Genomic DNA, 14,347 nt, shown 5'->3' on the forward strand with positions numbered 1-14,347 from the left:
GTCCCGATAGGAAGTGACGACGGTGGATGCTTCTTCGTTCTCTTCCTTTTTCGTTCCTTCCTTTTTTGATTTGCTGAATGTTAGGATGCTATTATATATATATATATATATATATATATATATATATATATATATATATATATATACATATATATATATATATATATATATATATATATATATATATATATATATATATATATATATATATATATATATATATATATATATATATATAAAAGATAGGTTGAAAATATAGTGAATGACTGACTGAGTGCAAAGTTCATCAGTGAGTGTCATGTTTATAGTGACTACATGAGTGAGAGATTTCCCTTTCTACAGTTAAGGTTTCAAGATGTGATGGTTAACTCTGTGGAGTGTTTTTTTTTCTGTAGCACAGTGGAAAAAGGTCAAATTGCATTTTGTGCCCTTTGCCCCCAAACCGTGAGTTTGGAAAAGAAGGTGTGGCAAGTTTTCCCACTAACTCCAAAACAAAATTACAAATATTTTACATTGATTGAATTGGTATTATTGTACTGATTTATGAAATCACCACCAATGAACTTCTAGTCATGACTGAGGAATATACACATATACATGCTAATGTAACAAAAATAAATAAATAATCAATCTTAAAAGATTGACAATCATATTATTTGTGTTATCCTAGTACATTTACAACATATTATACTACACAATGTAGAATATGTGAAATAAATTATTTTATTAAACAAGGAAATCGTTTTGTGATCTTAGAAAGCTCTGACTGCTGTAACTTAATTTGCCCCTAGATGGTGCTAAAGTACAGACCTGAGATTTCGTCTGTTTACTTAACAGGTTTTCGCATTTAAGCATCATTCACAAAAAATGAAAATGTATTTTAGTCAAGTTCCACTTATTAGCTCAACATTTATTGGTATTGCAGACAGAAAAATACACGAGATAGGATTAGAGTCACTGAAAAAAATCTTACGTTATTTCTTAGAATTCAGACATAATCTCATCATAGTTAGGACTGTTATAAATGCCTGTTTTATTTCTGAGATTAAACTCAGAATTCTTTTTTTTCCTCCAACTGGCGCTAAACATTTTCCATAATACCTGGTGTGGTTGTGTGAATTTATATTTTTATTGTATCTACATAGTGATTATGATATAGTATTAAATAAGTAACATTCCTCACATTATTTAATTTAACTTTTAATTTGTGTTTTTGTATTAATTTAACGTTTCTGAGTAACATACATTTTTATTTCCTTTAGTTTACAGTTGAATTTTTAAAAAATAAAATGTTAAAAAACATATATTGTGTGCTTTAAAAAAAATAGGAATGACAAAAACTATGGTTCCGTTAAACAGAACCATAGTTTTTCCATGTGGAAATGTTTAGGTTGTAAACAAACTCTTTTCCAAGCACACGGGCACTGCCACTGAAAACCGACAGGGGGCGCCAGCGTTCCAACTCTTCTCATTCATTTCCACACAAGAGGAACATGGCGGAGTGGGGCTGTTGAGGCTGCAGCGGTTGAGCTGTTGGCGATTCCCCGTCCAACAGAAGTGCAATAGGACGTCGTGGATTTGTGTGGCTGTGTCAGGAGGACACGGCCTGTGGGAGTGGGCCGAGGCTAGCTTCTGAGTGGGTATCTGTTGGGAGCAGGGAGTCACAAAAACAGCTCGGACATGAACGGGGTAAGTTTGCTTGTTTGGGCATCATGTAAAAGAGGTTACACAAAGCTAGCCAAAGTGGGGAGATATTGGTGAAAATATACCCAGAGTCGGGGTAATAACCTGTTCGTGTTCTAGAAGTGATACCAGATAGTAATCTTGTAGTTAACCGTATTTTTAAAAAATAATAAGATTGTGTAGTGGCTGTAGCTGCAGATGTGATCTTTTTGTTAACAGTGCTAACGGCTAGTTAGTCAGCTAGTGAGTTACGGCCGCTACATGCATGTCAGCTGGTGACACAACCGCAATTTATCGCGTTTAACAGAACCAACGTGACACGTATTTCCTTTTTCTGAGTGTTTCTCAGTTTAACGTGAAAGCACGCTTCAGTTTGAGTTGACTGAAGCATGAGTTGGTGATAAGCAGGCCTGTTTGTAGCTGTGCTACGGTTTAAAGGGACTGGTCGGGTGAGTGGAGCAAGTGGGTAAGGATCCAGCGTGGTCCCGTCTCCAGGGCTCCTCCCACATCAGCTATTCAAACAGTACATCCTTACAATAGAGGTATCGAAGAGATTTGTTTTAATATACACTTTATTTCATTATTAATAAATAAAATAATCTCTCTCTTAAGGAGTGACGATTCAGTGACATCTTAGACTCGTGGCTCGGCTCCTTAGCATCAGCTCACCAGTTGTGCCACTCATCTGTATGTTGTTGATAAAGCTCACAATATTTTTATGATCAGTAAATATTGCAAATATGGATTCAGATTTGGCAGTACGGTAATAGATTAGCAAATCAAACGGAAAGGGGCTTAGCAGACACCCCTGGGGAACACAGTCTGTCCTGACTGCTCTACTCCTGTTTCAGAAAACCTCTGGATTCATTTTCTGCTCATTATTCTTTTTAGATAAAAGAGAATTGTTGCTATTGGGCAATTCAGCATTTATTTGAGCGATATGGTAACGTCTATTTATGTTTAATCTTTTAACACTTCATTTTTTTTAGGGAAATCTGCCAGTGTTAACTTTAGGAAGGGAAATGTGCCGCGTTGTTCTCACTTTATAATGTTCCTAAATCAAAATTTAAAAAAAAAAAAGGGGGGGGGGGGAAGAGTGTCTCTTATAATCAATAACGTTTTTAAGCCAAGGAAAAGAGTGCAGTCAAATATAGTAATACCTAAATCTACAACCAACATTATTTTTTCATTCACAAAACTTTTTTTTCTGTCTTTAGTTTGAGCAACTTTACCTTTAACCCTTTAACTGCCACCCTCAAAACATTTAAATGCAAGTCATTGGGTAAATGAAGACACCAGTGTTCTCATGACACTTAAACGGTTGTAAACTATGTTTGCTCTTGTCAGTGTTTATATTTTTAAGCTGAAAGCATTACACAAGTAAAAAAAAAAAAATTTTCTATTATTTATTTTAACAAATAAAATAAAGACTCAAATTTGTTATTTTAGTCTTAAGAAAACCCTGATAAAGGTTGGGAACATATCCACTGATGAATTAAAGGAGATTGGGGAATAAATATGAATTAAAGGGAAATTCTTATTCCTTCATTATCTCTTTGTGTAGACATTTCTAATATCTGTGTTTGTAGTTCGTAGGATAAAAACAATAGATCCGTAGGTCAAATAAAGACTGGAATTGGCCTAGAAAAGCCCGATACTGCATGATTTTATTTTAATGAGTAGTAATTTACCATCAGATGAAACATCCTCATTTTGGAATTACTACGCAGGACAAGAAATAAAATACCAACACATGGCGCATGTAAATTTCTGACTTTATATTATAAAGTAACCCATGGATTTTCTTGAATAGTGCTGAATAAAAAGTGACTCTCCACATTCCATCAGGATTATTACCTCAGCTTTGTTTTCACTTGAGGCCGTTTGCATTTTAGTTTCATTTTGACAGTAGATCCGACTGTAAACAGAAAGCTAAGAGTATTTTGTGAACGTCGCCTCTTGGTTTGTTAAGAATCTTGATTTCCTTGTTCGAGCTTCACTGTCTCGATTGTTTGTGGATCTTTGAGTCTGTGGTTTGTTTTTGTTTGTTTTGTTTTGGCAGAATGAAATGCAGGCCGACCGGGTTCAGATGGGGTGATTCACAATATAGAATAGAATAGAATTCAACTTTATTGTCATTGCACTGTCACAAGTACAAGCAACGAGATGTAGTTTGCATCTATCCAGAAGTGCTCTACAAGATATAAATATTTATTTACGGATGTACAAGACTATGTATGTATGGACTATAAGGGGTCATAGCAAGAGATATACTGTAGATATTGTGTATAAATATAAATATGGGAGCTATATGCACAGATTGTACAGATTATACAAGAATGTTAGGGGATGGATTATAGATAAATAATGGCAGATAAAATTTACAGGTTGTATGTGTGTGTGAAGAAAACAGTCTGTGAAATACAATATCATGTTTCTTTACACGTCTTTGCTTTAGTGGTTTCTCTGTCGCTATTGCGCCCCTGGGTTGTAGAGCTGTATCCAGTCAGACTTGCAGCATGCATTCAGATCCTGTATTTACCAGTACACTTCTTCTTTTTTCCCCCTTTTGGGCAAAATTAAGACATTTACTAAACACATATGAGACCGGAAATTTCAATACACCAAATCAAAAGAAAATGTTTCTTTATTGTCTGAAGTTAAATCAGACCAAACTTCTCTTGATTTGAATTACTTAGAATTACTAAAATTATTTCTGTTTTCTAAATGCCTCAATAATCAAAGAAGGTCAGAGTTTTGTCTTCAAGATCAGAAGTTTACATACACCTCCTCAGTATTTTGTATATTGCCTTTAGACTGTTTGACTTGAGTCAAAAGTTTTTGGGTTTTTCTTCCACAAGATTTTTTTTTTTTTTTTTACAATAGTTTGCTGGAGTTTTGGCCGCCTCATTCGCACTCGCATCTTCAGCTCTGTCGATAAATTCTCCGTAGATTTGAGATCAGGGCTTTGTGACTGCCACAGCAAAACACTGACTCTGTTGAAGCCACTTTGTCTGGAACCACTTTGGCTGTATGTTCAGGGTTTATATTCCATTTGGAAGACCCACCTGTGCCTAAATCTCAACTTCTTGACTGACATCTTTGGATTTTGCCTCAGAATTTCCACATAATATTCTTTCCTACTTTGTGAAGTGCGCCAGTTCCTCCTGCAGCAAAACAGCCCCATACTTTACAGCTGAGATCACTTAGAGAGGACAGTTACTAATTGTTTTTCTTTTCTTTACAGGAAGTAGTGTGCAGTCCTCACCCAGTGATGGCGTTAGCCTGCGCCAAGTCCAAGCCAGCAGCTCACGATGAGAAGACGAGCATCAGGTTGACGCAAGAGGGGCGGGGCTCTCCCATCGGCGTCCCGCAGCTCGACGTTCCCAGTCAACCTGAGGGTCGGCATCTTCCTCTCTGTAGTCCTACGGGTCGCTACATGTTTGAACTTTCCACATACAGAACCCATGAAGTCAATTGTGAAGAAAATAATGCTTCATATAATTTGAGATTTTTTGACAATCATGAAGAAAAAAAACAACAAAAAAAAACTTGGAAACCATATCAACTAAAAATATTAGAAGTACATGACTGCATAAATATCCACCCATCTTTGAAAGGACCGACCTAATTCAACAGAGGTCCAGCTGAGTGGCGCCATGAAATGGAGATTACCTGAGAGCTTTTGATGTGTGACCTGATTGTAGTAGAACAAAGCTTTTGTTTTGAAGGTCTGGTCTCTGGATCCTCAGTAGCTTTGTTGTCAAATTACGGAGCAAAATTTGACATTTTGAAAATAAATTTGCTTAATGGAATCAGTCTAATTTATTTTTAGAAATAAATTTGTGTTATTTCCAAAAGTAACTTCAGTCAAAAAAAAAAAGTAATTATCAAAAAAACCAATAGTTTTTTTGATATTAAAAAATGTAGTATTTTTTTTAGTAGAAAAAAATACTACTGATTTTTGATCATACATTTTGGCGTATCAAACTTGGTTTATTCTGAAAATTTCCAATGGAAACACTTTTTTTGCATCACACAAGTCACATGATCAACAAGCAGATGTTGCCAGTGGCGCAAACCACAAAGAAGAAAACAGGAAGTAGTTGGAGGATGATGGCGTGACATGGTTTTTAATGTCATTGTGTGAACAAACTGATTGTGTGATTTTAAAGCGCTTTTTTATTTAATGAAAACACCACAACTGCAACATTGTTTTGTTTTGTTTTTTGGGAAAATTGGCAGGATTTTGTTCATATTTCTAATGGAAACACAGGTTTTGTTTCAACTACAACATGAAGAACCTCACTAAGAAAAAGTCAGGAGATAGTTGCCAAACATTTCACCGTACTGGATAGCTCATTGATTTTACATTCATTCCATCATTAATAAGTGATGAAAAGGAAGAAGTATGGCACTTGTCAAATTTGGGGACTCACTGAGTTGAAGGGAAGTGGCAAAAGCAAAGGAGGTGGATTAGCAGTGTTTACCAGCAACAGACTGTCACCAGCTGCATTTCCATTAACAATGTGTGCAAAACTTTGTCAGTATCGCTAATTTCGGAATTGTGTTGTTCTTATTCTTAACCTAAGAATGGCAACTGAGATCACGTCAATAAATGTGCTACTTTTTACTTTTATTCGAGTAAAAATATGTTGAAGTAGCGCAACTCTTGAGTCCATCTCTACTTGAGTCAATTTTTTGGCTACTCTACCCACCTCTGATATTTCTCTGTCTCTCTCCCAGCCAGGACAACAGACCCCATCGGCGCCACGCTCAGAGACCCAAAGCCGGATCTGACGGCGACCGGTAGCGCCTACGGCCAGCGTCCGCCCTGCTGGCCCACCGACCAGCCAACCCTCCCTCAGCTCTTCTGCCATCGCCCCCCTCACGAACTCCCTATGCCCCTCGGCAACAGCTTGTCTCACGCTTCCCTCCACGGCAACCACAACAACGGCGGCGCACTCCACGGAAACCAGAGGAGAGGGACCCGTGCCAAAGTCATGGGAAAGAAATCCACCAGGAGAACGTACGTATGCCCTGATTATGATGCAGTGGAATGTAATATCATTATAGTATTAATAAAATATCTTAGTAATACTGGTGCAAGTGGGTGCTTTGGGGGGGATTAGTGGGAAATTCAGAGTTACAGTGACTGGAGAATGAGCTGAAGTGAAAATGGAAGGATTCAATAGTTCTTCCCTGAACTAAAGATATATTTTTGACAATAATGTTGTGGATAAAAAAAAACAACTTAAAATACAGTTTAATTTAACTATAAATTTATAATTGCATACAGTAGGGGCCTCCCAAAATCAAATACTGGACTAAAAGTAAAAATCACCTGTTATCAAATAAGTACAACAGTTGCATATACAGTAGTAAATGTAATTGTTAAAGAAATATGGCTGTGCAACATCTTTTTTTTTTTTTTCCAAATAAGTCAAACAAAATAATCAAACCTCACAATAAATGTGAAAGAGTTCAGGAAAACTTTTTTTCTTTTGAAAAATTAAACAATAGGTCCCTAATCTAAAAAGGTGTTAAAAGTCAATACTGTTGATTGACTCAAATAAGCACAACCATTAATCAGTTGGAGCCTTAATCCTATCATGGTTGTGCACTTAAGTCATCCAGTTGCGAAGGTCACTCCTTCAGCTTTTGGTTGTTGCTCTGTTCAGTTCAGTTTTATTTCCATGTCAGGAGTAATGAGGTGCGAGCAAAGGTAATGTTGTCTTTTCTCATGCCAACAATAATACGAGTATAAATTGTAAGCAGTGTGATAGTGGATGGCAAATTATTTACCATTTTGTTTTGTTTTTTCCTTTTTTTTTCCCCCTAAAGGGAAGGAGGCAAAAACTCGCAGAACCGAAAAGTTACCGACTTCTATCCAATCAGACGGAGTTCAAGAAAAAGTAAAACAGAACTCAAGGTAAGAAGATGTTCCTTTGACTCTAAACTAAAACAGGGATTTAATCCTCACTACATCCATGTCAACTTCAACTCCTGAGCAGCTTGGTAGGAGAAACTTAGCTCAGGTCGTTTTGAAAGCGAGTCATTCCAGTGTGTGTGTGAACGAAAAGTCTTTTCCTGGTCAGTGTTGTGTGCCTTTTAGTCACCAGTTTAGATCTTATTCAACAGCTGATAGACTGATTGCCAGCATAAAGTGTTTTCTATCTGAACAGGTTACATAAAAATGTCTCCATCTTTTCACTTTCAGTAGTTTTGATTATTGTAATGTTGGACCTCCAAGTCTCAAAACAGCAACCAAAAAAAAATCTAGCAGCTTTAGTTTACCCATGATTATACTCCCCAATACGAGGAAAACTGTTTCACATCCCAGTTTTTCTTGGAAACTGATATAACAGAATATCAGTGCGGTTGGGAAACCTCACTGATATTCTGTTTGTAGAGGAGTAGATGTTGTGGCGCTACTTTATAAATGTTTGCAAGAAATTTTGTGATATTTCAGCCTGCTTAAAGTATATCTGACACATTGTATCAGGCGCGAGGAGGCTAGCGCTAAACGCACCCTGCCTCGCGCGCTGTCATGGCGAATCGCGCTCGCCGCCTTTTCCTCAAACCGAGCGTTTTGGACGGTGTTCTTGCCGAGCGGGCCCTCCTGGACCGGGATAATACTTCATGACACATTTATTTTCTAAAACTGCGGCACAGACCTTCCTGTCAAACGCTTGGTCGGCTCGCACGCGCTCAACGCAAACTTTAACAGGCGCAACTAAAAATCCCTCCCAACATCTACATAAAGAAAAAAAAATGATTAGAGAGAAATATGCAGACAGATTGGACACACAAACCTTTTTTTTACGTAGCTCAATTTCGTTGCTCGATGTTGATCACGGTCGACTGTAAGTATGGTAAGTCTGAGGCAGCAGTGTAGTAGAAGTCAGAAATACTGCCACCTGCAGGTGGGTTAGTCATTTACTTCCAATTGTTTGTTTTGTTTTTTTACCATTTTTTCGGAAACATTGTAGTAAATTCACAATTACACTTTAATGCGAAACCTGCGTGGATTTGTAAATTTTTCATTTTTTTTGCATGAATCTCCACAATTGCGTATTCCTGTAAAACTGGTGGTACTGATAGGTGAACAGTTCAATTAGCATTTTAATATTTCTTCTTTTGATGTGGTACTTCCCATTATTCTTTTGAGCTACTTCATGTTTTAATGTTTTATCTGTGTTAATTTGTACTACCCTGTGTCTGAGTGGTGACATTAAATAAAGTTGCCTTGCCTCACCAGTGGGAACAAAAGAAGATCATCGATGATCTCATCACCAACGGAATCGAGGAGGGAATGGAGGTAATGTGGGTCTTTCTGGACGTTTCACTCACCCGTAATGCGGATAAACTCCTAATACTCACTTAAGTATTCATTGCTGGCGACGTGTTGAAACATAATTTGCTGGCCGTTTAAGTCAGCACGCCATGTGTCACCCTCCCGTTCGCAGGTCCAGCACATAGAAGGAAAGGGGAGGGCGGTGTTTGCCACTCAGTGTTTCCAGAAAGGTGATTACATCGTGGAGTACCACGGCGACCTGCTGCAGATCACCGACGCTAAGAAGAGGGAGGCGGAGTACGCTCAAAACCCTGCCACCGGCTGCTACATGTACTACTTTCAGTACCTCTGCAAAACGTACTGGTAGGAAAACATTTCATCCATCTTCTTGTTTTGACTCGATATGAAATATTAAGAGGGTAAAGAATACCAACAATGTCCGCACTGAACAGATCACTCCAAGCATGTAACATTCTACTACTATTACTAGCTTACCTTAAAAAAGTTATTTGAATTTTGAAATGCAGAGTGGTATTTAAATGTGCTGCATTATTGTAACTGTTTGAAAGTAAAATCAAGAAACAGTTAACAAGTTTAACCAAAACATAACAGCAGCAGGAAGAGATTAACCCATTATATGTACGCCAACTATAAAAAAGAATGTAGAAATTGTTTTTCCATGTGTAATAGCATTTAGTTTTTATTATTCAATGTTGTTAATAAAAAAATATATATATATATTTTTTTATATTCTCTCCCCGCCCCGCAGCGTGGACGCCACCAAAGAGACGGGTCGGATGGGCCGGCTGATAAACCACAGCAAAAACGGGAACTGCCAAACCAAACTCCACGACATCAACGGCGTGCCGCACCTCATCCTGGTCGCCTCCCGAGACATCGACAAGGGCGAGGAGCTGCTGTACGACTACGGGGACCGCAGCAAAGCCTCCATCGCCGCTCACCCCTGGCTCAAGTACTGACGGGAGGCGGTCAGCGGCACTTGTGTTTCTCATTGCTAGCAGACATGTTGCCTTAGAAACAGAATGCGTACCCCTTTTGTTGCCATGCAGAGAACGCTGGGTGGTAGATGACGGGGTGGGTTTGGGGTGGGGTGGGCGTTCTTAGGGTACCGATTTACATTTCGATTAAGGTCCGTCTGCTCCATCGGACGGACCTGCGTACTTTTATTTATATGTGTCTCTGAAACATTCTGGTTGTTTTGCAGCACATTTCTTTTGTACATTTTGTACTTCCTGAAGACCAATGCCTCTACAGCATGCAGGTGGTAGTTAATGCTCAACATTTTTTATACTTCTTTTTTTTTTTTTTGTAATTTATCTTTAGATACTTAGCAATACTTCCCCGAACGGCTTCTCAGCCCCTTCCTCCTTTTTGGATCAACAAGCACTATGAGATCCAAGTTCAATGGAAAAAAAAAACCCAAGGCTTTTTAGAAAAAATATTCTGCTCCAGTGAACTTCAGCTATGAATACGACAGCATATTAGGGCCGTTGCAGAAAGAAGAAAAAAATAAAAAGGAGTAAATTTCCAAGAAAAAATAAATAAATTCTGGGATTGATGTCAGAAATTTTGTAGAAAAACTCAGAAATTTCTGGGATTGAAAAGTTGAAAATTTGCAAGAAAAAAACTCACGTTGGGAGTTCTTTCTTGGAAATTCACTCCTCTTTTCTCTTTTTCTGCCTACGACGGCTCCAACACGCCGTCCCACATGGAAACCGTCTGCCGCGGCTGGTGGCCATGTGACAGTTAACCACACTCCAGGCTCGGCTGCCATCTTGGAGGCTTTCGATCATGTTTTGACGCTTGGTGAAAAGTCCGAATGTGACGCAACCTTGTGCAACTCTGAAATAACCAGTGTGATATACATATATATATTTTTTTTGCTTTTTTGTTTTTAGATGATAATGTATTTTTTAATATTAAACACGACGGTTACATTTGAATTTAAAACATGTTAAAATAATATAAAATTTTCTGCGATTCCTTTGCAGAATTTTCTGCTGTAACTGCTTGAATGAAAGTATATGTTAAGATTTGTTTGATTAAATGTCGACTGATCTTTAGCCGATACGCTGTTCCCTCTTCCTCCACCTGTCGGCCGTTAAAGGAGTTATTACCAAATGCTGAGCCAGACAGTGACAAAGTGTCTAAAGTCAAGGTATTCTAAACACACCTTTTCACATTAAAAAAACATTAACAGAAAATATTTTAGGATACAACATAGAATAATACAATAACCTTTAAAGGTACTCCCTTCCCCCCCTTTTTTAATAAGTAAAATTCTGAAAAGTGTGGCATACATCTGTTTTCAGGGCCCCTGACTTCAGCAGCAAGTATTTGGGGGTAAGTCTCTAACAGACTTGCAAATATTCTTTTTTTTTACCCCTCCAGGGGGTATTTTTGTGGGCTCTAGTGTCCCTTATATGACAGTAGGCTGACAGGAAACAGGGAAGGAGAGGGGGGAAGACATGTGGCAAATGTCGTCGGGTCCGGGAGTCAAACCCGCGACGGCCGCGTCGAGGACTGAAGGCCTCCAAATATGGGTCGCGCTAACCGCTACGCAATCACGGCACGCCCGCAAATATTCTTGTAAGAGTGTAATTTTAGTCTTGTTAAAATAATAATTTAAAAAAATCCTAGCCTAACCTGAATTCAAAGTCCAATTAAGCAACAGCTGTAAAACACGCTTGTCAAACAAGATGGCCGCCCTTGATGCGCTGACGTCACTGTGAATTATAGAAACCCATGGAAATCGCCCCCCTTCTCCCCCCCAAAAATGTATTTATTGGCTAGCCCTAACTAAAGAACTTGTCTGCAAATATTCTTAAGTTTTTTAACTTGCACTTTCCCAATGGAGTTTATTTAGGGGTAACAGAATTACGAATTAAGGAAGCTAAAGACAAAACCACGTCCTACTTTTCAGAATATATTTAAACAATTCCTTCATTCAATATGAATCGCGTAAAATCCCAATGAAATGCATTGAAGTTTGGTTTTATAATGTGACAAGATGTGATCAGAGTTCCCTTGTTTGCACAAAGAGGGAGACGTTGAAACTATGGTTTTGATTTGGGCCACAGACACATTTGGTTTTAATGACCAAAAGTCATTGGCTCATTATTGAAAGTACTGATATCGACACTTTGAGTAAATCTCTTCTTTGAAGAGAGGACTGGCAATATCGAAGCGTCCAAACTGAAAACACTCCCAGGTCATTCTACGCTTCTTCCACAAGCGCAGGAGGGTTTTATACGCTGCGTTTCCGTTGACCATTTAATTGCGCAACTTGACATTTTGAAAATAAATCCGCTAAAGAGAAACACCAATTTTGAAGAAAAAAAATATACATACATTTTTCGGTAAAATGTTTTGCCACTAAGATTATGTTGTTTTTTGTTTGTTTGTTTTTTTTAATCAAAATTGGTGTATTTGACAAAACTCCAGAGGAAACACTTTTTTTTCGCATCACACAAGTCTCTTGATCAACAACGGGATGTTGCTGCCGGCACAAATCATGAAGACGACGACAGGAAGTAGTTGGAGGATGAGGACGCAGCAGTGTGTTCTTGAATGACTTATTGTGTGAGCAAACTTGGTTGTATGATTTTGTGTGTCTTATTCAATGGAAACGCCGCAATTGCAAATTTTTATTTTTTATTTTTTACATTAGCAGAAATATTGACAATTTTGTGCACATTTGTAATGGAACTGATGACCTTAAAAAAAAGCATGTTGGAGACCCTCTCAGATCAAAAGCGCAATAGGACGTCTGTTGAATTTATGTGAATAAAACCAGGTCATTTTCAATTGTACTACATTAGTATCAAAAAGTAAATAAGGCATAACAAACATGATAGCATGAATTTATATGGAGAGAGGCGGGGCATCCTGATCTGGCTGTTCTAAACATAGATCTGACTTTTTCCACATTTTTTCCATTATTTTATCATTAATTTCAGACATACTGTAAGAGAAGAGTTCTGCCAGTGCACCATTTACCCCCAGGGTTACCAAAGTAACCGTTGGTCCCAATTTAACTTCTACAAGGTAAATTTAGTGATAAACTATCAGCTTCTTTGCTAAATATTGTCTTTTTTAACTTCAGACACAGAATTGGTATTATGGTACATCGTTTTTTGGTATGCCAACTCATTCTGTGCTTCTCTTCCCCATATAAATATATATAAAGTTTCCCCCATAAATATTTGATATGAATCAATGATTTGTGTTGGTTGATGGCTGATGAATTTCAGGAAGTATTCATCTGAATAATAAGCGAGTTTTAAACTTTTAACTTTGTCTCCATCAACTCAGACAGAGACCATAAACTGCTTTTTAACCAAACGGTCTTTATTTTATGGACGTACTTTATGGTCTGTATTTATGGTCTTTATTTTGTTGAGCGTACAAATACGGGAAACGGTGGGTTTATACGTTACGTTCAGTTAGTTGGGCAACAAAGTGGCTTAGAAAGTTGCTGAATAAACCGACAAGCTCATTGGTGACTAAAAATGAAAAGCAGTTTTGTTTTACAAGATTGAGCATTTTTCTTGTTCCTTCTAACTTGTTGATTACTGCCATATTATTATTATGTTGTGGATTTTTAATATTGGTAAACCCCAGGTCTTCTTCGTAAGAGTGACTTGTGGACAATTAAGTTAAGTTTTTTTTCCTCTATTAAGATAAGTAGTTCTGTTTTTTAACCCAAGCTACTGCTGCAGCTACACAACCTACTATAACACAGCTAAAATGGAGGGAAACTGATTTTAGCAGCTAGTTGCATGTGTTGTCTTTCGTTGCCAAATGAAAACAAAAGTTAACCATTATGCAACATAATTCAACTATATAACTAGAAGAATCAATTAGCCTCTAAAGCCACCAAAAGTAACAGATTGTTGGGAGAATTTTATCTAGTTAGCTTAAAAATGTTAGCCAGCTTTACTGTTATTTGAAACTAATGAGGAAATGAGGAAATGAACGAGAGTTTCTGTTCAACTTTAACATATAAGCAATCAGGTTCCAAGGCTGTCTTTTCAATATGAAATTTAAGATTCAACTTTTGCATCATTGGTTATTTATTTCTGTCATAGAAAGCTTAACTTTACGACACTTAAATTTTAGCTAAAGAGCCAGTTGGAAAAATACTCAAGTTTGGCATTTATCTACTCATCTTTAACTAGTTGTAGTTTGTCAGCTTGTACAGGAAGCCATTTTTGTATTAGCGGTAACTTTAGTCCAATACTTTCTCCGCCAAGACACATTCACTTATTTTGTTATTTATATACACCTTTAAGTATTTTAAGTCTTTTTCTGCTCAGCCAGCATTTCTTTTCTGTAATTCATAAT

At 37.5% G+C, this 14,347-nt stretch overlaps 1 protein-coding gene across 1 annotated transcript; it reads left to right on the forward strand.

Annotated features, from left to right (window-relative positions):
* Positions 1-1,487: 1,487 nt before the first annotated feature.
* kmt5a (lysine methyltransferase 5A) lies at positions 1,488-11,069 on the forward strand. The gene is made up of 7 exons (XM_005815085.2): positions 1,488-1,689; positions 4,931-5,084; positions 6,430-6,712; positions 7,528-7,615; positions 8,945-9,004; positions 9,153-9,343; positions 9,750-11,069. Exons 1-7 carry the CDS (start codon positions 1,681-1,683, stop codon positions 9,958-9,960), a joined length of 996 nt encoding a protein of 331 aa, XP_005815142.1. The 5' UTR covers positions 1,488-1,680; the 3' UTR covers positions 9,961-11,069.
* The last annotated feature ends 3,278 nt before the right edge of the window (positions 11,070-14,347 follow it).

This window comes from Xiphophorus maculatus, chromosome 8 (assembly GCF_002775205.1).
Source record: "Xiphophorus maculatus strain JP 163 A chromosome 8, X_maculatus-5.0-male, whole genome shotgun sequence".
NCBI classification, from domain to species: Eukaryota; Metazoa; Chordata; class Actinopteri; order Cyprinodontiformes; family Poeciliidae; genus Xiphophorus; species Xiphophorus maculatus.

What these genes read in the sequence shown, in the direction of transcription:
- kmt5a (XM_005815085.2), top strand. An exon ending in AAAGTAAAACAGAACTCAAG is followed by an intron (nt 7,616 to 8,944) that starts GTAAGAAGATGT and finishes TTGCCTCACCAG; the next exon opens with TGGGAACAAAAGAAGATCAT. An exon ending in GAATCGAGGAGGGAATGGAG is followed by an intron (nt 9,005 to 9,152) that starts GTAATGTGGGTC and finishes TCCCGTTCGCAG; the next exon opens with GTCCAGCACATAGAAGGAAA.